At 35.9% G+C, this 27,146-nt stretch overlaps 1 protein-coding gene across 1 annotated transcript in view; it reads right to left on the bottom strand.

Annotated features, from left to right (window-relative positions):
• Nucleotides 1–26,224, bottom strand: part of SLC39A12 (solute carrier family 39 (zinc transporter), member 12) — a 31,863-nt gene extending 5,639 nt beyond the window's left edge. Inside the window, exons 1-12 of the mRNA XM_010006948.1 lie at nt 26,135–26,224; nt 24,693–25,045; nt 21,679–21,960; nt 18,980–19,187; nt 16,364–16,566; nt 13,010–13,181; nt 10,261–10,433; nt 8,773–8,925; nt 7,505–7,612; nt 5,170–5,233; nt 1,545–1,703; nt 88–275 (exon numbers count right to left, since the gene is read on the bottom strand). Coding sequence (XP_010005250.1) covers nt 88–275; nt 1,545–1,703; nt 5,170–5,233; nt 7,505–7,612; nt 8,773–8,925; nt 10,261–10,433; nt 13,010–13,181; nt 16,364–16,566; nt 18,980–19,187; nt 21,679–21,960; nt 24,693–24,962 — 1,980 coding nt within the window. The 5' untranslated portion in view covers nt 24,963–25,045; nt 26,135–26,224. The remainder of the gene's footprint in view (nt 1–87; nt 276–1,544; nt 1,704–5,169; nt 5,234–7,504; nt 7,613–8,772; nt 8,926–10,260; nt 10,434–13,009; nt 13,182–16,363; nt 16,567–18,979; nt 19,188–21,678; nt 21,961–24,692; nt 25,046–26,134) is intronic.
• Nucleotides 26,225–27,146: the final 922 nt, after the last annotated feature.

Genomic DNA, 27,146 nt, shown 5'->3' with positions numbered 1-27,146 from the left:
CAAGTTAATCCACCTGCGTTTTTCTGACACTCATCTGTGAGTTGGCTATGTTAAAAGGAAAATATAAATATAGACTGAAGTTCTCACCATTTCTGCTAAAGATAAATACAAGAACATTCCAGCTGTAACAGTAAAAATCCAGTTTTGAATGCATGGGTCAGTTGATACAGAAAGGCCAATATAAAGTCCTATGAATGCTGTTAGTGCACTTATAAAATTCATCAAAATTGCAATCTTCGTGGGGAGTCCCGTACTTAGCAGCACAGCGAAATCTCCTACGCAGAGAAAAAAACAGAAAAAATATTATTTAGCTGATGAATGTATTTGTAAGACTCTTGGTAATAAAATGTGAAGGAAAAAAAAAATAAGATACGCATAAAGATAGTGACTCATGGAAGACTGCTCTTAGATTTCTGTAAAATTAATTATAAACTCATTCTGTGTGAAGGAAAAAAACCCACCAAAACCACAACAAACTCAAAAACCTTGTATTGACTTGTATTTGTTTAGCTGTTCCTAAAGATAGCATCCAGTACACAGGAGTGGCTTTCTGTTAGTTCTCGATGTTCTGTGACATTTCCAACTCGGATACACGCAAAAGTGAAGTCACATGCTTTCCCAGAGCTTCTAAATCTTTCTCCACTGGAAATCTGCCAGGTCAAATCTTGTGAGGATATTTGCAGCATGGTCTTTGAGTGTTTTACAGGTGCTGCAAGTCAGAAAAACCTATGCCTGTCTGATTTCAGTTTGAGTTTAATTCCACTGATTTCAGACCTAATTAATTTTGGTAAATTGTGCATCAGAATCCTATCACAGATTATTCCTCTGAAGTAAATATTTTCATAACACATCCACAACAAGTAATTTTGGAAATTATTTATTGTAGTGTAGAAATTATTTATTGGAGTGTAGAAATGCCACTTTGACACTGGGGCACTACTGCCCCTGAACAAAGTAGGTCTGCCTTTGGAGATAGCTATTCAGTATTTTGGTAATTTATTTGCTATACAAGCAACAACAATTCACGGTTCTCATCTCAAGTTCAGGAACAACTTCATCAGGATTTACCACAAGGAGTTAATGGAGGACAATGTTCAACAGAACTGTCTCTCTGTCCTGCTTGCTAGTAAAATGGGTCTTATATCTTCTCTTAGTATCTTGTTATTCTTCATCAGCATCAGGAATGAGGGTAGTGTGAGCATTGTTAAATGACTCTGATGCATATTAAAACTCTTGGATAGATTGTTATGTCAAGAACACATGGCTCTTGCACAGATCTAACAATTTTTTCTGTCTCTACACATGAGAATAAAGGGCCACTCTGACCTGATGGCTTTTACATTTGGAGAAGGTGAGATGGGATGGTGTCCAATAATGAGGCAGAAGCTTTCCCTTGTTTTTGTGGAGGGGCATGAGAAGAATACAGCTTCTTTATATATCCATCTCATATGTTAATCTTATAGCTCAGGATTCTATAAGCAGGAAGAATTCCCACTAATGTCCTGGAACTACAATCAGGAAAAATACACAGATATATTTCTTACCCATTTCATGAGGAATCTCGTGGCATAAAATAGCAATAGTTGTTGTCACACCTGTTTCTGTTGAGGAAGAGAATGCCGCTCCTATAACCAAGCCATCAGCAAAATTGTGAAGACTGTCACCCACCAGAACCATTATTGCTAACAAGCTAATCTTCCTACCTAGGAAAAGATGAACAAAGAAACAACAACAACAACAAAGCCCAGAAGTTTTAACACAAACATTGTAATTTTTGCTGTATTACAGACAACTTGAGTTTTTGCTGATTTCACATAACACATTATGAAGTCACAATAATCAGAGGAAAACCATGTTTATCTGTTGTCCTTGTTATTACACTTCCTTCAATACATTTGAAACAACAAAAAAAATTACTCTCTGTAGAGAGTAATTCAGAGATGCAAATACCAGGAAGTCGCTCTCTTATTTTTACTCAGTTAAATACTAGATAAAAAAACAGGAATAGGTTTGAGGCCAGTATCATTATTTATCCCAAGAGTTTCCATTAATCTTTCTTTGGTTGCTGAAATTCACAAAAATATTCCTAGATTTTTTTATTATTTTTCTTTAAAGGGTGGGAGTTTTTCCATCATTATTCACAGAATTACACAGCTATAGTGAAGATGAATATTTAGTCTCATGTACCTGATCATTTTAGTGCTACAAGGTATGCTGCCACTGAGTAATACTTTCAGGGTCTGTTTTTTTATGAGATTCTGTTACAGTGAAAGAGGTGAAAGGCTAAAAGCCTCAGAGTATCACTATTATTACAGCGTCACAGTGTGCTTCTTTCCAACTATTGTTCAATCAATTATTGGCTGTTATGCTCATAGTACTCCTGTCTACAGCATCAGTCATGGATGCAAATGGCTGTTTTGTTTTTCCCATCCTGGTCTGTGACCTTCCTTTAGTGTGGAACAGTGCATTGGATTTTCATGATCAGGCATCTGGCATGAGTGGAGAGGTGCTACCAGTGATACTGAAATCAAGCTAGGGATTTGGGCCCTAAGCATACATTTTTCTGACTTTTGAGAGCCCCACACAGACATAATATGACAGTCTAAGGAGCTAATGTGGAGCTGCACAGAACTATCTGAATATAGTTATTAAAAGATTTCACTTCAGTAATATTTTTCCAGAGATGACCATTTTATAGCAATGAGGGAGATGTTTTTTTTACAGGAACTGGCTAGAACTGAAGTCTTCAGACTATTATAAAAAAAACACACAGCACATAAAAGCCTAACAACTGTATTCAGAAAATCCTCCCTAGTTGCCTGGGAGCTCTGTGGGTTCAGAAAAATTGGCAGGCTTGTTAGATTTTCCTGCCAGTTCACAGAGCCAGACATAGATGTCCCCAGTTCACACAGTTCTTTATAAACACTATGGGCCCTTTATGATCAATAGTGCAGAGCATGAGTTACATAGAAATAATACATGGCTGCACTACATTAAGTTTCTGATTCGTAATACATACTGGGGAGGACAAAATCATGGCCTGCCTTGAGACATTATTAGGCTTTTTTATTCAAGTCTGTGGCTATTGAAGGAGATGTACCATAATTAGTGGAACTCACTCCAGTGTTTTATCTATAGTGTAACATATGGATCAGACTAACATTATGAAGCAATTGCAAATGTAAGCTTTGGGAATTTAGCTGACTGAAAGTTAAGAAGATTCATATATAAAATATATAATAAAATATAATAATATATTATAATATATTATTATAATTATATAACATAATAATGTATATATAATCTTAATTTACTTTCAGCCTATTTTAAAACAACTTTGTTACTAACAACTATCTCTGCATTATATTTGTGCAACAGTAACTATTAACTTCTTACCCTAACTATTTCTACAAAGCTTCTTCTTAAACAAAGTTACAGTTATTACTCATAATTTTATTTGCTTAAATAGGGGATCAGAACTCAAAACAAACTGAATTCTGTAATTCCCATAAAGCTACTGGGTACAGGACTTCTACCATAGGTTATGCTTTTGAAGCTTTGAATAAGAGTTTGAAACAAACATTTATCCATAAACATAGATTTTTCCAATGTTTTAATTACTCACACATGAAAAATATTTCTAGTTCATGTAATGTCTCACTGAGTATATAAAACATAAAATGGTACTTTTTGATCTTTTCAGATATTGATAGAACATGTGTAAATAAATAAGAAGGAGAGGGCTATTCAGAAATAATTTTATTCCAGTAGTTTCTTACTTTTTGAGTTATTCACTGTCTATCTTTGGTGACAGACTTCTCTTGAAGTGCTACTTGATATGAGCGTACAGTGAAGTCTGGCATTTCTGGAGATATCAGGCTTCTGTCCTAGAGCTGGAGATTCCATCATATTTTGGAGAAATACACCTAAAAGTTTATTTCAGTACCAAAGTACCCAGGTATTTTTATGCAATTAGCTATTCATAAGAACTGTAACAACACAAACTTTTGAAAATACCTATTCTCAAAAAACCCTGGAAACAAAATATCCCTCTTTTCCCTACTATGGTTTCACTTACTGATTTCTCATATAGAGGTAAAACTGAGCTATGAGGAAAAAACAAAACCAAGCAGAGAACTTTACTGAGAAACTATCCCAAATTAAGTTAGATACCAAATTTAGTCATTTGGAAAAATCTAGTGATCTGAGATCACTAGAAATTTGTGCTTAGCAGAGAGTGATGATTGAATAGAACAGAAATCTCTAGAGATGGGCAAATAGTCACACTGAAACTGGCACTGGATTGTGTACTGCTGGATAGGTGAGACTGAAGAAATAGAAATCCAGATTTCAAATGCCTCAGAAATGAAAATGAACTCCACAAGAACAGAGAAGAATATTAGAAATCTAGATGAAGATAATGACATTGTTAAATAAATCAAATTGATGACCTGAGATCTGAGACCACAAAATAAAGGGGATTCAATCATAGTAAAAAAATTTATTTCAATTAAAAGTCTATTCCCTCATCTGAATTACTAGAAGGTCACAAGGTCATTCATCAAGGTCACACAAGTACAGTCAAAGGCAGAGTTGGTTTATGCTCTATTTTCCAATTTTTTGGTGTAAGCAGCAAGAAAACAGAGAATGTAAGAATTACTCTGAAGCTCTCTGAAGCAAACAGATTATCCCACAACAGAAAGCAATGAAAAGCCCATGATTCCATACATGTAACAAATCATTACTGGTTTAAGGAGGCTATTGCTTTATGATGTAAGAGAAGAAGGAAGCAGAATTAGTAGAGTGAGCCAAAAGACAATAATTTCACTACGTTCAGAAATAAAATACTGAGCAAAGTTTACAGTTTTAAAAATCTGTTTTGTATTAAATTTTGAATGTTTCCCTTTAAGCAAAGGCTTTAGAAAAATAGGTTGCAACTGTGATTAAACAAACACTAAGGCATGGAGAGTATAAGATTAATGAACTTCATAATTACAGGGTTGGCATCTGAAGTCTTTAAGAAGGTATTTAATTATGTGGCCAAGCACCATCAGATGAGGTGAGGTAGCACACAACCAACACAGAGCTAAGCCAGCTTTACACTTGCAGTTCCATCTTAGGTCTTAAGGCTTTTCCTGTTGCTTGTCAAGACTTTTTATTGATACTAACTTTTTTTGTTGATCGCCTTACTCTCTGGAGGAACTTCAGCAGATTCAGAATCTTCTGGGCTTCTCTAGTTAAAAGCAAAGATAACAGATCAGTGTTAAGGGGCTCTTTCAGTTGCTGCTATAAATGCAGGAAAATATCAAACAAGTTCAAGCTTTTTTAATCGAAGACAGTCACTGCTACTTGCATAGGTATCACCAGAATCATATACTAAGTAGTGGCTGTGTGATTGGTACTGCAGAAACACATAAAAAAGAAATATCCTTTGCCCAAAAAAGGTTACAGCCTAATTCAGATAGGAAGAAAGACATTCAGAAGCACTGTTGTAACCAAAGAAGGTAATATTTCTGTTTGAAATCACAAAAATCATCCAAATGCAGAACTGAAGAGGACACAATAACTCAAGTTGTATCTTTTCATTTTGTCATGATTGCAGTTTCCTGCTGGATAGAACGTCTTTAGGGTTTCTAAGGAAAAACCAGTAGACACCAGAGTTTCTTTGGAATTTATGCTCATCACAGTTTCTCTGTGAAAACACAAGACTAAAAAGTATTATCATAGGTAGGTGTCACACCCTTTCAAAATACAGGGCTTTTTCTTCAGAGTGGTACAGCCTCCAGTGTCTCAGCTCTTGCTCTTTAGTTAGGGCTTTGTCTTGGCATCAGGCATCACTGGCTGGCCATACTGGCACATGAGCATGCTACACTGCAATTAGTGAAATTTACCCTTATTTCAAGTGAAGAGAGAGACAGTATCTTTGTCTTTACTATAGAGATTTAATTTGATGCATCAGCTCTAATGTTTAATTAACATAAACTGCAACTGTGGGGACAGAAAGGAGAACACAAAGAATCTGCCTCTGCCCCTACCTCTCTGGGGCTCATCTTTCTGACTAGAGAAATTATTATAAATTTGTGCAAGACAAAAAACTTGTTTGCCTGAAACTAGGGGGAAAAAAAAAAAAAAAAAAAAGAAGAAGAAGAAGAAGAAAAAAAGCACAATAAAGTTATTATAGCAGCCAGTGAAGAGTCAACAGTGCTTTGTTAGGGACATCAGCCACCGCTCCAAAAATGATAGCAGAGATGTGTACTGGCTGCAAAACAGGATATGCTTCTTGGCTTGTATTAGCTTGGTTGTGATGTGGGATATGTGCTGTAGAGGTATGAGGAGAGAAAGGAATGGACTTGGTTTTAAAATTCTACATGTTAAAGGAAAAATAAAAGCCTTTAATTCCCATGATTGCAGTCAGTCGTATGAATTCCAGTAATTGTTCCACTTCTCTTGTAACATTTATTCACATGCCACTTCTTTGAACTCTGAGTCAAAACTGCAAGACTGACCTGAAGGATTTATAAGCTTTTCTTAGTTAACCAGTGTTTGTCTTCCCATTGCTCACATGACTCTAGAAAGCTGGCTGCTCTTGTACAAACTAGTTAAACCAGGCTAGTTCATGTGGTCTATACATAACTGCAGGGGAATCTTGCATCTGAGAGTGACGAACTCATTCTCTATCATAAACAGGAAGCTCTGACATAACTCACAAATTAGTAAACATTCTTCACTTGTAGGATCTGCTTTTAATTGAGTTTCCCAACTGTGTTAGAGACTAGCAGTGGCTCTCGAGGCTCTTACCCATCACAACTGCTTTAGTAAAATGGAGACCACAATATAGAATATCTCTGGAGATTCTGATTTAAATAACCAGGAACCTACGTGTCTTGACACTACATATAAACTGCATTTGTTGGAAAAAGATTGAAAACAGGTTAAAAGGTATGAGTAAATCTAGTTTGAAAAGATATATCTGTATGGATACTCTAAACAGACCAACAGAAAATTATGTAACCTCTTTTAGGTAAGCACCATTCCCAGATATACAGCTTGTTTATGTTACTCTTCAAATCTGTGGAAAAATACCTAAGAACAATTCAAGATTTCATCTGTCCACTGATCATACACATAACAATCACTGCAGAAATTCCTGAAGTTTTTCCCATGGAAGAGTCTGTCCTTGCATATGATACATTTTTAAAAAGAAGGGAGGGGGAAAATCTCTTGAGAATTTTATTATCAAAAGGTGGTACAGGAAGTGGATTATTATATCAATCTGATACACGCTTAAGAAAAGTTATTGTAAAAATCTGTGTTTGAAATCTCTGTGAAAGCTCATTATAAACTTTGAAATCTAGAGATTGCTGCAAATCATGTAACCTAATAAAGGACAAATCAATAACAATTGAAAAATAATACCGATTTATGAAGTTAATTTTGTTCAATTTTTGAGGGACAGAGAAAGAAGGATATAAAATCAGGGAAGTATGTCATATCGGTAACATACCAACTGTATGGTTGAAGTAGATTTGCCTCTGTCTGAGTGTTCATTTAATTCAGATTCCACTGGAAGATCATGGGAATGTCCCCAGTGCCCATTAACTAAAGAAAGACCCTGCTGAATGAAGATGCTTTGCAATTAGTTCTGAAAACCCAGTGAACACAGGTGCAGTCTTTCTCAGCCTTTTGTGAAAGTTTAGCACTTATAAGAATTATTTTACTCAAAACAAAACCTATTGAAAAAGACGATTGGCATCAACTTTCCTAATGCTCGTTCAGTTAAAAAAACCTGAAAAATTAATCGGATAAGTCAGTAACAACAATAATGGTTCAATGAAACTTATTTTGGTTTAGAACTGACAATTAGCATTTGAAGGTGAGAAGGATATAAAAACTTTTATAATTCATCTAGTTCTCAGTAGAATATGTTTGAAGATTCATGTGATGATGACAAAACCCTCCTCTCCAAATTAGAAACATAAAGGACTACTTTCTACCAACCAAATAAAATAGCATCATCATCAAAATATTCTTACTCTGTTACTTTCACATCATATTCTTATCCCTGTCTCAAAGATATCTCTTTAAATCAGGCCAGTCATTAAGCTCTCTGTGAAACAGCACAAGCAAAGACTAAGCTTTCTCAGGTGACATTAAGATACCCTCCCATGCTGAGAAACATAATGAGCCATGTTACATTATATATCCTTGTGCATTATCACATTTTCAGGCACCAGCCACACTGAAATCAAGTAAAATAATTACTATAAGCATGGCAGTGAGAAAGGAGATACTATTAGTATTGGGTTCTACTGGTCACAACATACCTATTAGATTTTAAAATGCACTGGAATAGTGGTCAAAAACAATTTGGAAATTTTAAGATTACTCTTTAAAGTATCTTGTGCTCACATCTACATCTTCCTCCTCTTCAAACAGAGCCTAGATTAAAAAATTGCATTACTGTTTCTTATGGATACACATTCCTCCTGCTCCACTGCTAGTCATGAAAATATGCTTATAGAACACATTCAATTAACTGTTTCCTCCTTGAGTTATAAATATAGGGAGCCCATTCATGACACATACAAACTCCCTAAACCAAAGCAAATTAGAAAATGAAGGTCAATCTAGAAGGAACATTTTGGAAAACTATGATGTTTCATTTAACTCATACAAGTAGTAATTATTTTCCAGAATAATTTCAACATTTTGTGTGCTACCAATGTCAAAATGAAATAGATTTTTTTTAAGGATAAATTGTACAAGCTTTACCTGGTCACGTGGTGTTACTAAAAGAAAGAAACACTTTTCTATCACAAAAAATCCATGAATTCCTCCAATCATTCCCAAAAGTTTCCAAATATATTCTTTCCCCTCATAGAAATGTTCTACCTCTTGTGCTTCATGTTTATGCAAACCAAGAGTCTAAAATAAAGAGATAAAGTAAAAAAAGAAAAATAAAATTTTGCAATATTGGGGGTTTTTGCATCCATAATATGTTCATTCAATTTATTACCAAAAATACTTGTTGACATTTCTTTCAAATTTAAGTTTTGTTTTGAGCTAATCAGCTGAATAGTACATCAATGAATTTAATTATTAGGAAGCTCTGCTACACTTCATCATCTCTCAGTGTTGAAAGGAACAATATTTTTCTAGACAGTTCTCTGAAACTGGTATTTTTATACATCTATAGATATATATTGCAGTATATTACTCTTTACACTGTACAAATTTAATTCAATCATCTTCAGATGTAACCTTCATATTTAAAATAATCCATAAAGATTTCTGCTGCTGGGTGGGCTTCATTTCTCGCCAGTGGCACAGCACAGTAACCCTCTTTTGCTTTAGAAGTGGGCACTTTAAAGGCTACAGGATATGTCACTTAAAGCTTGTGGAGAACACTTTCTAATTCAAAAGATGTTTTTTTAAGAACCTTATTTGTCTGACATTCACTGAGAATGGCCCTCCTTAAATCACTGTCCCAGTTCTTCTTCCAGAGATGATGTAATGATTATGAAGAACATTTGAACATAATCCCAAGTGAAGGTGTGAAGCTCTCTGTCAATTACCAACCGAAGTCTATCCATAACAGTTATATCAGCAGAGACTAACTAAAAAATAAATGAATATTCCATAGAAATTCTGGTTCTGATGTGCATGCGATCCTGTTCTTAAAACTTACATTATTAATTCAGGAAAAAAAAAAAAAGCCAACAAAAAAACCAAAACCAACCAAACAAACAAACAAAAAAACCCCATAGCACTCATTTTATTACAGTTCTAGGCAGCAGGATTAATTAGTCCTGGGGTATGGTGTTTTTTTGCAACAATGTGTGGAGGAGACTGTGGATGCTTTGCACAACCATTGAATAATTTATCCCAAAATGTATTACATAATCTGCCTCATAAAATAATTTCATACAGCTCTAGAAACGTAGCTTACACTGAACTTGTGAATTTTCTGAAAAGGAAATATGGATTTCCTATTTTTGTGAAAATAGGAACCTTAAGCTCTCTGAATTCATCAGTCATTGATTTCTGCTTCTTACTACTTGGCATTTCTCTCTGAACTACAAAGTGCAAATATAATTGGAATGCTGGGTAATTAGTTCACAGATTTTATGGAAAGCTTCATTTTTAAACAGATGAGCACTGGACAGGTTTAAATGAAACTTCTATCTCTCTGTGTGTGTATCTGTGTGGGCATGCGTGTATGTATCAACATTTTAAAAACACAATATGTGTATTTCCTACCTGAGGAATAAGGTGTAGCAATGCATCTCCAGAAAGGGTTCCAACGGCCAAACCAACAAAGAGCTGTAAAATGAGTGTATAGATTTCTTGACAGGAGTTAAATAAAATGAGAGTTGTTCCAAACATAGATCCAATAGTGATAAGTAAAACAGCAACAGTGCTGTAACCATATTCTGTAGGGGAAAACAAATGAAACAAAACAAGGGCATCTTTAATAATTCAGTATTTGTATTTGTGTTTGAGCATTTGTTTTGCATTTGTAATTGTCTCTCAGGATATGTTTTGCCACCCTTCTTTTACAAGCACAAAGAGGAGAAATGATCAGTTGTGCTACATAGATTTTTCTAGTAATGTGTGATACAGATGAGAGAATTGGAAGCCTAAAAATATTTTATTTTTTCAGGCTGTACAGGTAATACAGTTTAATGCTTCCAATTTCAGATGTAAAAGAGCTAGATAGACTGAGAGCATACAGATCAGAGACACTCAGAGCATCACAGTGAATGATGGTCTGCATTTGCTTTCCCTCTTAAGAGATGTATGCTTGTTATTCTACATCCTCGCATACCACATCTGTGTGTCTTTACAGTAAACACCACATTATTAACCAAATCATATTCTGCAAACAAACAAAGGCCTAAAACCTCAGATGAATGTAGGCATCTAATGTAGGATCTAAGCATAAGGTTTGGGTTCAAATTATTCACAAATGTTCTGTGGACATACACTTCTTTAGTTACTACATCAGGACCACCGATGTATTTTTCCCAAGTTACTGGGATTTTCAGAAGTTCATTCATAACACTTCAGAGTTATATGGTGCTCCCCTTCCCAACCTTCTGCGCAACATGAATCCTGATTAATCTGTATTTAGAATTTCATCTAAAGATGGAGGTAAAACACTGATGAGAAACAGACATAAAGGAACTAATGCCAAATATTCAAAAGTGTCACTTAATGTTTCACACTTCGATAGCACTGCAAGTGCTCAGCACCTCATAAAATCAGACAGTAAATTTCACAGACTGCACATTCAAATACAAGGGTATGGTAGATACTTATGGAAGGTGATACCTTGGTGACCCAGCCAAAACAGCACAGCCTGTCAGTAAAATAGAACTGAGAATAAACCTAATGAGCCTATGCTCAGGTCACTAGGTCACGCATAGGACAAACCTAAATCCTTTGTCTGTCTCAATCCAGCAGAAGTGTCTCTGTGGTCATGGAAACCTTTCTTTGCCAAAAAAACACAGTGAAAGGGTTGCAGAAGGGCTCTTCTTAATTCCATTCTGTTTGATTAGTTCGGCTTCTCTTATCTACACAGATCTCACACCTTTATGAGATTACTAAAATGTATTGATCGGGCTGATGGCCTTAGACTTGGAAAAATTCCACTGAAACTGTGAATTTGCCATGAACCTTGTATATGACCTGGGTAAGTTACTTTCTTTCTTTGTCCCTTGATTCCCCATCTGAAAAACGGGCATATCTGTGTAGCATAGAAAAGATAAAAGCAGTAAGTCTGCAAGTTGTTCAGGTAATGAGAAGAGAGATAACCTAAGAAAGAAGGACTCCTGCCTTCTAAGAAACTATAATTATTCCTCCTATTTTGTATGCTTCTTTCTCCTATAACCATTCTTGAGCTATCCATGAGCATCCTTCCATTCCTGTACCTAACATACTTTTTTAAACTCATAGTTCAATCAATCTGTACACCATGGAATGATAGCTCAGGTCATTCTCACAAGCTACTTAACTTGTGTAACTTAAAGTACGGATCGAATTTAGAGATGGAAAGTGCTGTTTCATAAGGATTGCTGGCCAGGAGGATGTGTGTGAGGGGGGAAAGCTTACTAAATGATCTAGTAATTTAGAGCTGGCCATGTAGATATCAGGATGAAGTTACTGGAGGTATTGATTTATAGCCTAAAAATGTTGTTCTAGATGCAAATGACTATGGTTAGATGCCCATCCCTTTTTGCTTATTCCTGGTTCCCAAATCCCCCACCAGAAATCCATGGCCCCTATATATACCAGCACAGGTATTTTTGTAACCACTCCACAGATATTGCTGGTTTAAACTAAAAACAAATGAGGGACTACATTAAGAAGCCTCTAGGTCAGATCAGAGTTAAATTATTATTTTATTCTTTTTTTAATAGGGTGAACTATCCATTTTTTACAGGAGAAACTGAATAAACAGAATGGATGGAAAAGAAACCCTTGGAAGCAGTGGCATGTGAGGGCTACAACTGCAAGTGGAAACAATCTGATTATACTGTAACTGAGTTCTTGTTCCAGCTCTATCACACAAGTCCTGCTGCCCATGTGACTAGTTTTCCGATTGTTGTTCTTCCCACATTAGTATCCCCAATGCTTCTCTGCTGTACAATATCACAACATGAAAAAACAGCAATATTCATACAGATGTTATCTATATCAAGCCTTTGCCCCAGTATGGTATAAAAGAACATAAAGCTGAGGCTACATATAAGAACAATGTAATGATTCAAGAATAAACCTGATGGAAAATCCACAGAACAGGTCATTGCTGCTCAATAACACGCGCATAAGGACTTGTCACTGCTCATTATAGTACCCTTATGTATGCTATGAAACAATACAGAACATAAATTACAGAGAGCAGAAATCTCACATTTCAGTTTAAAGTTATTAATAAATGAAAAGTCTCCAGGAGTTAAGCCACTGCATCCCTTCACTTGAATTTTCACAATGCAACATAACTCACTTTCCAAAGTTGTTGGTGGAAGCTTTGCCTGCTTGGAGTCAGGAAACTGACATGAACAACTTAATAGTTGCTGAATGATAGCTGGGCTGATTTGCTTGAAGTGGTCCTTAGAAATGGAGGAAGAACTATTTTTAAAAAATATCTTCATGAGTTCACTGGCAGAAAAACAAGCCTATGTGGAAAAATATACACAGTTATTGAATATGTTGCATACATCTGCATTCAATGCTGAGATTAAATATGATATGTTAGTAAAATACAGAGTTATACAACCTAGAAAAAACTTGTTTTACATACACTTTCTGGTTTAATTGCTTCAATTACTTCTAACTTGATACTTTTTATATATATATATATATGAAAAAGAGCAGAATCTTTGGTATGAGACAGCACAATTTCTATTAAAGCCTGTTTGTATCAAGAAGATCTGACACAATAATATTCCTGTACGTTTTATTATTATACGTGCTAATAAAAATACTTTAATGCTGACACAAATAGTATTCTTAGCTATTAATATAAGGTACTGCCTAAATCAAAGCAGTACTGAAATCTGTCCTCGTGCTTCATTTTTTTTATCTTTAGTAAGATCTGGAACTTATTTGGTTTTGTTGGTTTTATTTTAACAATGACATATCACTTTAAAGTGACTGACTATAGAAGTAGGAAACATTGACAAGTGGTATCAAGTTGGAAGCCTGGACTGTGGCTGGTTATGAGCAGTGTTCCTTGCTGGTCATTCATGACCTGAATGATGAAACAGAACACCGTACCATGTTCAGAGATCTTGACAAGTCAAGGAAATGGGCTGACAAGACCTTTTTGAAAATCAGCAAAGACGAATTTATTGTTCTTCAAACAGAATAACCTCATGCATCAATAGAGGATGAGAAAAACTGATTGGTTTTGCTTTTTCTTTACAGCAAAAGCCTATGGGAGCGCACAGACAATTTGAACATGAGTCACCAGTGTGCCCTTGTGGCAACGAGGTGTAACTGCATACTGGGCTGCATTAGCAAGAATGTAGCTAACAGGTAATGGAAAAGGATTATTGTCCTCCACTCACGACATTTAAACTACTTCCAGTTTAATAATTATTAGAGGGCTGGAGCACCTCTCCTATGAAGACAGGCTGAGAGCGTTGGGGTTGTTCAGCGTGGACATGAGAAGGCTCTGGGGGGACCTTAAGCAGTCTTCCAGTACCTGAAGGGGGACTACAGGAAAGCTGGAGAGGGACTTTTTACAAGGACAAGTAGAGAGACAACAAGGAGTAACACTTTTAAGCTTAAAGAGAGTAGATTTAGATTAGACATTAGGAGGTAATTCCTTAGTGTGAGGGTGGTGAGACACTGGAACAGGATGGCCAGGGAGATTGTGGAGTCCCCTCCCTGGAAGTGTTCAAGGCCAGGTTGCATGGACCGGTGAGCAACCTGGTCTAGTGGGAGGTGTCCCTGCCCATGGCAAGGCAGTTGGAACTAGATGATATTTAAGGTCCCTTCCAACTCAAACCATTCTGTGATTCTATGATTCTGTAATAACAAGTGTGTGTACAAGACACACATCGGCCAACTGGGGGAAGTCCAAGGAAGGGCCAACAAGATGGCTAAGGAACTGCAACACAGGATATGCAGGGAGTGGCTGTGGGATCCTGGTTTCTTCAGTTTGGAGAACAGGAGGGTTTGGGGTATCTTCAGTCTTCAACTATCTAATGGGGGTTATAGGGAAAATAAAGATAGATAAAATAATGGAGTCACATAAATATAATACTTAATGCTTATTTAGTAAAAAGTTCTTCTAAGTCTTGAGGCATGAGGATCTGTATCTTTTTTTGCATGTTTTAATAAAAACTTTCAAGTTTTTTAATATAGGGAGGAAGAGTACTCTCTCCATTAGTAAAGCAACTAAGTGTATACCCCTGGAGGATGATACTGAAGAAATAAGTACATTTAATTTGCATAGTTTGATATGAGAAACTGGATGTATGACTAATCTTGGTTTACAAAATCCATGTTTCTTTAACAAGGAATAATAAATGAATACACAAATATTGTGACATAGTTTAACGGAAATTAATATTATTGCTCTAATTAGATAATCTTCTAGTTGTTTTATAGCCATTTTAAAAATCAGCAAAGACAATGATGATTTAAAAAGAAAACAGTCATCTTTTTCACTGTGATAATGTTCCAAAATATAATTCCTATGTAAAATCAAATTACAAATCTTAATATAGTTAGCAAACACAAGCTATAAACAAGTCAATGCCTCATATGCAGCAGCATCTGTTACTAATGGAACACAATGGCTATCACAGTTACGTGCAGAAAGCAGGAAACGAAATTAGCAGCACAACACTGAAACACAAAACTTTCTAATGGAATTATACATCAAAGAAAATAGGCACAGATAGAAAGAAGAGGAATGGAACAAAAAAGAGAAAGTAGAGTTAATAAAGAAGAGAAATGCTCTTTGCTCCAGATGTTTCTTTGTGATTTTTTTCATCTATACAGATATTTGCCTCTCAGTTTGACTCCCAAGCCTTATATAACTCCCCTGTACACTTATCTTTTCAGTTACAGGCAGTTACGGAAGTTCAAGAAATAAAGAATTGTGGTTTATAAACTCATTAATTGCAGCAGAATAATTCTACTTCTTGTACAGATAGCATCACTATTGATTTCTGTCCCTCATGATTTAAAATTAATATGCAACAGATTTAAAATAATTTCAACACCTCCTTAAATGCCTCATCATGATGACTAGCATGATGGTCTTTTGTGGTCTGTTGGAAAGAAATAACCACTGGTATAGTATGTGTTCCAATTGCAGTAAAATTACACAGATATATATCAAAATAGCATTTAACCAGATGCCATTTTTCTCAGTTTCGGAAATGATCAGTCTTCAGTTTACAAAAGCCTTTTATAAAAACCTTACATGCAGACCTCAGTTTATTTCTTTGCCTTAGCACAGAGCTACCCTTATTTCTACAAGGCCACTTAAGGGGCCTTAGGAGCTCCATGACATAAGAACCCAGTAAGTCTCTAATAAATACATGAAAAAATTGAAGCCATGGTACTAGAGGGCTCTCTGTCTTGAAGAAAAATCTGGTTCCATGTAGCACTAACCATTCTTTTAGCCCCTCCGAGCTACTTTTACACATTCAACTTCCATAAAGTTCTTCCTAATTAATATTTAAACAAATATGAATATATTAAAAATAATGTAGTATCTACCTCACTTTTAAAAATTAATACATTTTGCCTCAGAAATAATGCAGTGTTTGCAAACCTATTTGAACTGCTATCACTGAAATTCTTTGGTCAATACTGTAATAACATAAAAACAAATAACCTGATCCCAATCTGTGTTCCTTTCACGATCTTCAAAATAACCTTTCAGATAGCCTCCTTTGGTATGGTTTGCCTTGACTGGAATATCTCTGGTTCCAGTACCTCTGATTGCCATACTATAATGTCTTCTTTTATGACCATGGAATTGTCCATTTACATTGCAGTTCTTTCTGGCTGTAAGCAGGTTTAGGAGTTCTTCTAGTTCTAGTAATTAATTAGAAACAGATTTGTTAGCATGGAAAATAGACATTCAAAAACATAAAACCAAAATTAATTGTTAAAATTTTGTTACTTTTAGCATTAATTCAACTCCTCCTTTTAATACTTTTTTTTTTTCTCCTCATTTTGGTGCTGTAGGTAATTTTCACTTAACATTTTCAGACATTCACCACACATATATATTCATCTTTTCCTTCTTTACTGTACCATGCTCAGATGTTCTGCCTATGACTATTTCTGAGGAAAACAGATGTGACTAAAAGGCAATTCATCTTCCATTTAATCATTGGTCTCTGTCAAAGTTATGTATGATTTACTGCTAAGTATCTGAATAATTTTTCCATGTAAGTGGAACACCATGCTGGAATGTCATGGGCAGATATTTAGACAGTCCAGAAAGACCAGGAAGACAGATCTTTTGTAGGGTGTCCTGAAAGCAGTCTTCAGGATGGTATGCTGCCCTTCACACTTCAGAAGTGGAATACAGGGCAGGGAATTTTCTCTCTTCTTTGGTCAAGCTGCTGATCTGGAAGCATGCCTATTAACAGCACTGAAGTAGAAAAGAGGGAGTCAGGACCCCTAGCTGAAACCACAATCAATGAGGGGATGACATAACCTGCAATGGGTGTGACTGCTGATGAAATGTTAGGTTCTATGAAGGGGCATGCTCTATCCTATCTTACTTACCACCCTCCTTCACCCTTACATTTTCAAGTGGAAGACAGTGACAATTTATATAAATCTGAGTTTTCTATTGAAAATTAAAGCAGTCCACAATTTAAGTTCACAGGAATGTAAATCAATGAGATTAAGAATGTTTCCATGTGATAATCCTTCATTTTTTAAAATATTGTTATTCAGAAAAAGCAAATGCTATAATGATAATGATGAGTGAGAGGCTCGTGACAAGATGTTTGCCTATTTTCTTCATCCTAAGCACCTGATCTAAGTGGAGCTGAAGCTAGATTTATTTTCTATGTATACTCACCTCTAATTATCTGTTTTTTCCATGCTGCCAGTTCCTTGCCTTTTCCTGTGGTTACTATTAAGAATTTAAATAAATTTAAATGGCAATTTAATGAGCTCATATTGAGAATTTAAATAAATTTAAATGGACAATTTAATAAGCTCAGGCTTAAGATATACCTACACTGTAACAAACTGGTTAAGCATGTTTTTCTGTTTCTCTGAATGACACCTTAACTCTACAAAGCATAAAGTCTTGATATTGTCTTCACTGGGTCCTAGATTTCACCACATATAGCTATTTATTACCTCTGTGGTTCCATCCGTTCTTGTGAGTGAATTGTTTTAGAAGATACATCTTGGCAATTTTAAAGGAAAGAGTTTGCTGTAAAACCATTTTATGCAAGTACAATCTAGGAGCCCAAGTTTAGACCTGAGAATTTTGTTCTTTTAAAAAATTATTTAATTATGTGATTCAATGTACAGCTGTGTAATCCGCCAACTTTTTAAGCTGTTTCAACCTAACTTTAAAAAAAAGCTTGCAAAGTGTTGCTATTCACAGGTACTACAAACAAGAAAAACAAGATGTCTTATAATAACCTTCTAAATCCATAGTAGGCCCCTGAGTCGATGGTTTAGCTTCTTAAGCTGCTAATTGTGCAGAATCTTTTATAGAACTTGGGACAAGCTGCTAAGAGTTCAATGCTTGTGTTTTCTACATTATTTATTTATTTATTTATTGACCACTCAGAACTCTTATATTTCTATTTAAGTAGCATTTCTGATGCATCTATTAATAGAGCTCCTGAGGAAAATTACCTTTGCATATTCTAGAATCACTGACTGGGTACTAAGACCAGAAGGTGGCCAGGGAAGCACAAACCATAAAGATGTTTTCAGGTACAGCAGGCAGATATCAGAGAGCATTTGGAAAAAGCAGAGTGGCCTGTGTCTATTTCATCTCTTCTGGGGGTACATCTACACTGAGTTGTGCATGACTGAGGCATCCAGTCCAACTACTGTACAAGAATTATTCCATCTACCTCTAAATGAGCCTTGCAATGTATAAAGATCTGCATAAAGAAGCAATGTAAATGAGGCCCTTGTGAGCGCTGGGCTCTCTGCTAGATTGTTGCTCTTAGGGCTCTCTTGGCTAGCTCAGACTGTGCTGAGCAATTAAGTAATAAATTAATGTGACGGTACACGTGTAATAATCTCAGTAACAATTTGGTTTATAACTCACAGAGAATTATCAAACTAAGGACTTTATGTTCCAACCTTGGTTTTAGATTTAGAAGATACTACTTGATAGCTCTAAAATAAAATAATATTTAAATCTAAAATGAAGTGCAAAAAGTTCTTTAGACATTTAAAGATAGTTTACATGAAATATGTATTGCAAAAGACATTTGGAGATTAATAAATAGCTTACCTGTCACTTGGAGCTCAGTGGTACTGTTTAAAGAATTGAAAATATATTTTATAAAGAATTCTGGGGAGGGCAAACTTGCTTTCCCCATGCAGACTCCTTGGAGAGCCAGAGTAATGATTAAAGCAGCCAGGCGTGGAAGAGTGTTTTCATCAGCACCACCTCTGTCCATTATATCAGCATTTTTCTCCAGAGTACCCACATCAACACACTGAAATCAGGAGAAAACAGCATGAAGATAACCCTCGCCAACTCCATTTAAATAACCAGAGTGACAACAGTAGAAACTGAAGTCAACACTCACAGACAGCCAGAGTAGAAAAAATACTAAGATTAAAGCTGTAATTGACAGCAGGACAACGAATGTTAAACAGAGGACATTGCCAGGAGAAAAGGTGTCGGAACAAAAAAGCGTGAGGTTTTACTCGGTGTCTGATGGTGAAGAAGTACAGACTGAGGTTATTTTTGCTTAGTGTAATGTTCATGGTTTCTACTGTTCCTGTCCTCCTCAATTGCATTTGCATCCACTTCAAAGTGGCAGAAAAAGCAGGAATTTTTGTTAAGGCACAAGAAATTGACTGAAATAATACAGACTTTAATTATTTATCTCAAACTTCAGAAATAGTTACTTTAATGCTTTTAGTTTCCTATCTGTTAAATGGAATCAATCATTTGTTAAGGGGCAGTTATCTGGGGATAACATGAAATCAATAATTCTGCAGATAAAGGGTGACTACCCTGCTGGGTGACCAAACAAACAGTACACAGTCAGGTACATCTCTGTGTGTGGATGTGTGCAGGACTGAAGTGAGGAAGCAGGGTACAGCGCCCTCAGTTACATGGAAACTTATCCCTGTTTTCTTCCATTTCTGCTATTATTGTTTATTTTCACTGCAAACATTTGGGGTTTGACAGAAACAAGGAAAAACAAAGCAAAACAAAACCAACCAAACAAACAAAGGTGAAAGTTAAGTTCATTTCTCTCTAATCCATTTTAACTAAATTGAAAAGTCAATTAATGAGCCAGTACTGTAATAATTTATTTTCCTCATACTCATCTCTCTCTATATATGCTTTAAACATTCCACACAGGAGGCTGGAATTCATTTTCCTGTCCTTCCATGACACTTTTTAATTGCCACACCCCAAAATTTCATCTCTCATGTCGAATAATATATTAGGCACTATAACTGTGGATATTTTTTGTGAAACCAAAACATATAAAAAACCCACAAAAATGCTTTCCCTCTATTACTACCATGCATCATTGGCCCTTTTCCATAATTAAAGTGTTGTCATTCTAAGTAGTAAATAGCCTATAATGTTTTGAGTACCTTTCATAAAAAATACCCTCTTTTCCCTCATGTCAATGAGCAGTGAAGTCTCAGTTACCGAACAGGCTTGACAACTGATCATACTGCCAGCATAAACAAACAAACCACACAGTAAAGCACTTTATGGATTGTTTTTCTATCTTGACGTGCCAAATACCCACTGATGCCCCTTTACAGTTGCCCAGATACCATTGGAGTTCTTGAAAATCGGCACGTTCACCAAAACTCAGTACCAAAAGTACCAGTCAATGAATAATTTATGATGGGAAATTATTACACAAAGAACAGAGAAAGAGGAACTGGAGGTCCTCAGCATTCTGCTGCACAGCCAGGACTCCTAGCCTCCTTCTGTTTGTGTAGGAAGCTCCTACAGTATGGGGTAAACTAAAGTCTAATTAAATTAATAAGAAAAGGGTAAAATCAAACTTTATAGTAAACTAAATTTAACTGCATATTATGAACTGATCTAAGGGGCTTCTTAAAGGAGGCCAAACTGTACTTTAGGAGTTATGTAATCTGGCAAAAGCTTATTTTATTGCCCATTACAAGCAAAACAGTTTTTCTTTAGATTGTGATCTTTAGAATATTATTCTATTATTTTATAGACCCTGCTTGAGATAAGGAAAAATAAACAGTGGTAAGAAAACTTGCTGCATTTTTCCTGACTTGAAAAGGATATTTTTAGCTGAATACACTCAAGTTTTTATTATTTTTTCATTCTAAATTTAAATTTAAGCTTATCTGTATCACTCTTTCTACAAGGCATATTCATGCTAGCAGATAATTAGTCACAAAATTATGTGTCCCAACTGAAGGAAACCATCGTATCTTTGGACAGATTTCTTATTCCACCCTGCTTTGGATTGACATGGAAGTCAGGACCTGGCAAAGGATCTCATCGCAGCAAAATGACTCATCATATCTGCTACACAGCTAAACCAGTTTTGGGGCTTTTCTGCTTTATACTACTTAAATACAATCATTGCTAGTTCCTTTGAACTAACAACTGGAAGAGATGAAAAAGTATTTGCTGCCGCTGAAGTCAAGCACAAAATCTTGCATTGACACAGCTATGCTCTTTTACATCTGCCCTAGGCAGGACAACTGCATCTAAATTACCTATTGGGGATATTCCCTATTATACACCCCAACCATGTCTCAGTGGACCCTGTGGAAGTGCTAGGTAGCACATGCCAACATCAAGTCAATGAGAAGGTTAGTATTAAAAAAAAGTCCAATGTTCGGCCTGTGCTCTCACACTGTTATTTACCAGTTTTCTGCAGGACCATTATACTGTCACAATGTCTGAACTAGCTTAAAGGCATTACATTACTAATAAATATGAAGGTGTTGCTTGGGTTTTTTTACCTGACTTTCAGAAGTTTTAAAATGTTGCTTTACTGCAGCCAAAATATCTTCAGTTTCATTCCGTGAAAAATAGTAACAGTCTTCATCATGTCTTAAACTAAGCATGCTCTGCAGGTAAAATTTATAATCCTTATTATTCAAGCTGAGTTCTGAAGAGCACACATCTCTATTATGAAGAATGTGGTAGAGAAGAATAAGAGAAATTCTCTCAAATACTTCTTCACTGAGATGGTCTTCTGAATCTCCACCAGCTATTACTAGTAAAGCATCTGGTTCAAGGCACTGCGAAAAAATAAAAATAAATGGAAATTCAACTCAGGTAACAGATTGGCAGTCATCTGCAAATGCAATTAGAGAGAAGAACAGGAGAATTCAACTCTTACATTTAAGGAGTTGAACCTAAGCCAAGACAGATTGAGACTGATGAAATGGCAGAACGGTGCAGTTCTATGCTGCAAGATCAAACTGTGGGTTTTTTTCAGACTCTACTGGATTTTAAGAAATGTCAAGTATCCAAGGGATTTAACATCTACTACAAAACAGTTTCCAGGAATTGCCTTTATATCAAGAAAAATGGATGATTTTTAATATATACGCATTAAGAAATCTGTGCTCAGATGGAAAGCCTGTCATTCATAGTGTAGCTGGTTTTGTCCAACTGGTTCCTTTCCAAGCAGGTTATAGGTGTGTCAGCTAATCTCAGCTATTTTGGTAAAGCAGCCAGACTGTACATTTCACAGAAGACACTACAACACATCGTTATATGTTGTAGTACCATGGGAGGATCAAAACGGCAATCTAATTAATTCACAAATCCAGATAGAACCTAGTTCATCAAACTAAATTGCTTGTGGCTAGAAGCATGATGTGTGAGTTGGTATGGCTTACCTTTTATGTTGGTTCATTTTCCTACAGAGAAGCTGAGTAGAATCCAACATACAATGTAATGTTCAGAAGCCAATGTTCCTTCGAGGAACTGAGACAGCTTCTACTTTTTAATAGGAAGAATTCTAACAAAAAATTCTCATAAATACTCTATCTAAACAAAAAAGAGAACTGTGGATGGTAATTGCCAAATTAAAGATTTATACTCATAATAAACCAGGTAACAGTATGATGCACTGTGTCCCATCTATATTGTCAAGATCTGTAATACAAACTTGTTTCCAATGCATGTCTGTGAGTTTTAATATTTGAGCTAGGAGGAATATAACTATTCTGTTTTGCGTCCCAAAAGATTTCAAGTTAGTCTACCAACCTTTTCAAACACTCAATTGTAATACAATAAACGTACTGCATGTACTGGAAGATTTTCAAAGACTTCTATGATGTTTCAAAATCCAGTGAGGATAAAATGTAATCAGGGAGGCTGTTGTTTTCTGTTGCAAGGAAGATGACTGGAAAGGAAATTGCTAATTGGAAGGAAGCAGGTTTTTTGTAAAAGATGCAGCAACTACATAGTATATGGGTAGTCCATAAAGAGTGACCCTTAAGGCGATATCAAGAGGATATAAATTGGTTCATCACTGATTATTTTGCAGTTACTTATATTTTACAGGCATGATCATATGTATGGCCTTGGTTTAGAAATGCTCATTTGCTATAAAAAGAGGCTAGCTTTGAACCTGGGCACTGAATGCTGAATTTCTTTTGTTTAAGACGCCATAAGTTGGACAAACAAATGTTACTACTGCAAGAAATATGTGACTTCTTTGTGCTTAGGAGCTAAAGAACTGTCTGATGCTATTTAGTAGCTGCCAGCCCCTTCCCAAAGATTCTTGAGGCCCATACATAGCAACAAACGAAAAAGGAGTTTAAAAATTGTTAAACTTCATTGCTTTCAAATGAGCATTGGAGACATCACTATAAAAAAATAAAATACAAAAATCTGAAAATGAAAGATTGTAGTATAACTGGAATCCTGGATTTAGAAGGAAAAGTTGAGTCTGAAATCAATTAGTTATTCCCAACAAGTACAGCAAAGAAAATGCCAACCTAAAGTGTGGCACACAGTTTTTGCTTTCTTGGTCTACCACATCTTGTTTAATCATCTTCAAAGTTTTCAGCACAGTGCCATGTATGCTGCATGTGACTGAAGATGCCACCTCTCACTCATGGATTTTCTATAAAGAACTGTTCATGTGGGACTGACAATGCAGGATGTGTGCAGTGTTGCAGACCCACCTAACTCTCAGAAGTCCTGAAAACCATGGAAGTCCTCAAAATCTTCCCACTTAGCACTGTCTCCGTCTTACAATAACCTGTTATTTCACTACACTTGTTCCTTTCTTTGTCAAATCAGAAGTCAGTTCTGAAAATAGACTCAACTCAACTAGACAACCAAACTTTCTGTGAAGTTGTACTCTGGACTATCTCCAGTTCCAATTTGGATTTGTAGATTCATTGTTCTGCCTCTGATTTTCCTTGACCGGAACTGCTTACTGAAACCCTCCACTAAATCTTGAATATTGCAGTGAAATGCCACATAAATCTGAGACAATCCTGTCTGGGTTTTATTTTTATGAACTAAAACCCAGAAAAAAAACCAAACCAACAACAACAACAAAAACACCAATCAAATAAAATCAAACAACAAAACAAACACACCAAAAAAAGTGTCAAAACTGCTCCTCAGTTTTTACCTATGTCTTTCTAAAGTGGAAATTCTTTGTGTCCCAAAATCAAGCGTATGCTTTTATAGTTAGAACAGAGTAAAGTAGACAAATTTTTGTTAGAAAATAAACACTTGGCAGCTTTTAAAGGAAAATTATTAGTGTTATGCAACTGAAGCACACCACTTTTGAAGAATGCAAGAATGTCTGTCATGTTTGGAATATCTCTTCATGAGCTCAAACAATTAATAATTCAGGACGAAACAATTATAGCAGGTTTTGCTGCGACAACAAGCCCTTTACATGCTTAGGTTCGTGTTCAGGAGAGCACCACTCTAATAAATAATTTTAGAACTCACGGATGATCCTGTAAAGATATCCCTCATTAATTGAAGCACTAACCAGATTACAATCCTCTTGCATGCCATAAATCCGCTGTGGGCACTCAGCTCTCTCCAGTAACATTCTGACCAGTTCTCGTGAGTGGTTCATGTGGAGCTCAGTGTTGTCAGCTGAAAGAACGCGTAAAACTTCCATCAGATAGCCTCGGCTGGGAGCTGAGCTGCCATCCTGCCCATGCTCGTCCCCAGGCTGTCCTTCAGCAATCAGCACGCTGAACATGAAAGCAGAACATACCACCCCAAGAGCTGGATGCTTGGTCAGAAAACACATCTCCTCTTCCTGCAGTGCGTGGTCTGCACTGATTGTTGGATTGTTGTTTGCACTTCACAGCTTAAACTTGAAACCTGAGGAATCTGAATGGTAAAGGGGAAAAAAACCCCAACCCTTTAATTAGTGTGAATGCAATATGTTTGAAAGGATTTATTAATTGGTTGGCTAAGCTGATTTACAGTGACAAGCTGTTTTTGAACAACAGGGAACCTGTAAGTGCTTTACAGCCCAGAACAGCAGGAAACTAAGACAACCATGGCCCTAAAACTTCTGTAGAATTATCAACAAGAGGTTGACTCAAAGTGCCCTTCCCTCCTCATATAAGCAACGTGTATGGTTTTCATTTCAGTGTTATGTTATTACATTTGATAATAATCCTCTTCCGTAAGAACAGGAAAACACCGTAGCTTTCATTTTCATTCCACTATGAGAAAGGTTTTAGCAGCAAAAATAAGTATAAATAAAGACCACTAGTCTAATTACGATATGAATCTGCAGTAATTATGTTACAGGGCAATTATATGGAGCAGGTTTCATTTGCAAAGCACTTAACCAATATTACCAAACTGCAGTTATACAACACAAAAGAAGAATGAAAAGGAGGTACTCTAAAATTAGTCATATTCAATGATCTGATGAAGAGTTGCAAAACAGAATACATAACTTAATTCATAGAACTCTGAATAAACCAGATAAACATACCAGAAGCAACAGATGTCCCTTGTTAACTCAATGCAAAAGGCATTTTGTACTGTAAATCTGCCTTGTCACTATCCTTCCTAACATACTATCACCTGTTTAACAGTAATCTATCTCAATATGTAAATGCAAGAAACCTAAAGGAGCTGAACTCACATTTTCCACAAAGAAGTTTGCATTTTATTGATGGGCAAATGCTGGCAATGACATAAATTTTCAGATTAATAATGCACATGTTAAACAGCCACACATAATTTCAGTTTCTATTTACTGCAATATGATACAGGCGTCTTACTTTAAAGGAGATTCTACTAACAAAGTATTTAAAATTAGGAACTGTGGAATTTGAATTGGCATTCACTCAGATAAAAGTTAGTATGCTTTTATATGTTAGGAAATCTTTTTGGGTTGTTAGCAGTTAGGAATACGTATTGTTGCAAGGATGTACTTATTTCTAAATGTTATTTCCTTACCTTCTGAAGGGAAAAAGAATGCTTGTGTATCTAGCTTTGTGGCCTTCTGAATCCTAAGAAGTATTTAGCTGCTGGAAGTCCAATGTTTTTAAAATTCCTTGATGGTGCTCTGGAAGCTGGAGAGGATTAGTTTATTGCTGCCTTGCAAAGTTTTCAGTTGCTATGGAGAGAGCTGCTCTTAAGGTAACAATGGAGGTGGGTAGGAATTAGTACATGTTCTTGGCAAGTTCTAAACATCATGTTATTGAGTGTATTTCAAATATTTTAGTAGTTAGTTTATCTAAACAGTCTCTATTTTTAAAGTGCAAAATGTATGAAATCTGCTGAAGAATGTATTTCATTACAATGGATAACACATGCAAGCACTCTGAGCAATTTTACAAAAACCCTGAATTTCTTTTTTTCATCAACATATTTCCTTTTGCAAATATGAGAACAGATTGAAAACAGAAATCTTTTCAAGCACCTCTAAAGAAAAATGGCATTTTTCTTTGGGAAACACTGCCCATAGAGTACAGGCTTTTTCAGCCCCATTTATTATGTGCCACATTTGCCCCAGTTGAAAAAGCTGGGCTAGCTCAGATTGCAGTGAAAATATTTCTTCCACTCAGATTTTTCAGAGGAATGTTGTTATAAAGCTCACATTCATGTCACCATGCCATTACAGTATTATTGCACTGCAAGTTGGTGAAAACTGTCATGACTGACAGGTTTCCACAGTGGCAGGTACATCAGTCCTATCATTCTCCCCCCTTTTGAACCTTCAGTGTGGTAATGAATAATTAGCACCTCAGCTGGCTCAACAAATCCCGTGAAGCAGTAAGCCTGTAGTAATAGAAATGTCATAATTCTCTGAAAAGCAAGATGGAAAAAGAAAAAACAACAACCCGAGTTCTAAAACGCTGGGAATGTTTCCTACAAGGTGGGGAGCTCAATGGGACCAGCCTTGTTTTAGTAAAAGCTGAGAGATGGCAACTGATACTGACTATTAAAAAATAAATAAATAAACTGT

This window comes from Chaetura pelagica, unplaced genomic scaffold, assembly GCF_000747805.2.
Source record: "Chaetura pelagica isolate M959 unplaced genomic scaffold, ChaPel_1.0 scaffold17, whole genome shotgun sequence".
Lineage (NCBI taxonomy): Eukaryota > Metazoa > Chordata > Aves > Apodiformes > Apodidae > Chaetura > Chaetura pelagica.
Note: the sequence above shows the minus strand (reverse complement) of the source record. Positions and strands in the feature narration are given on the sequence as shown.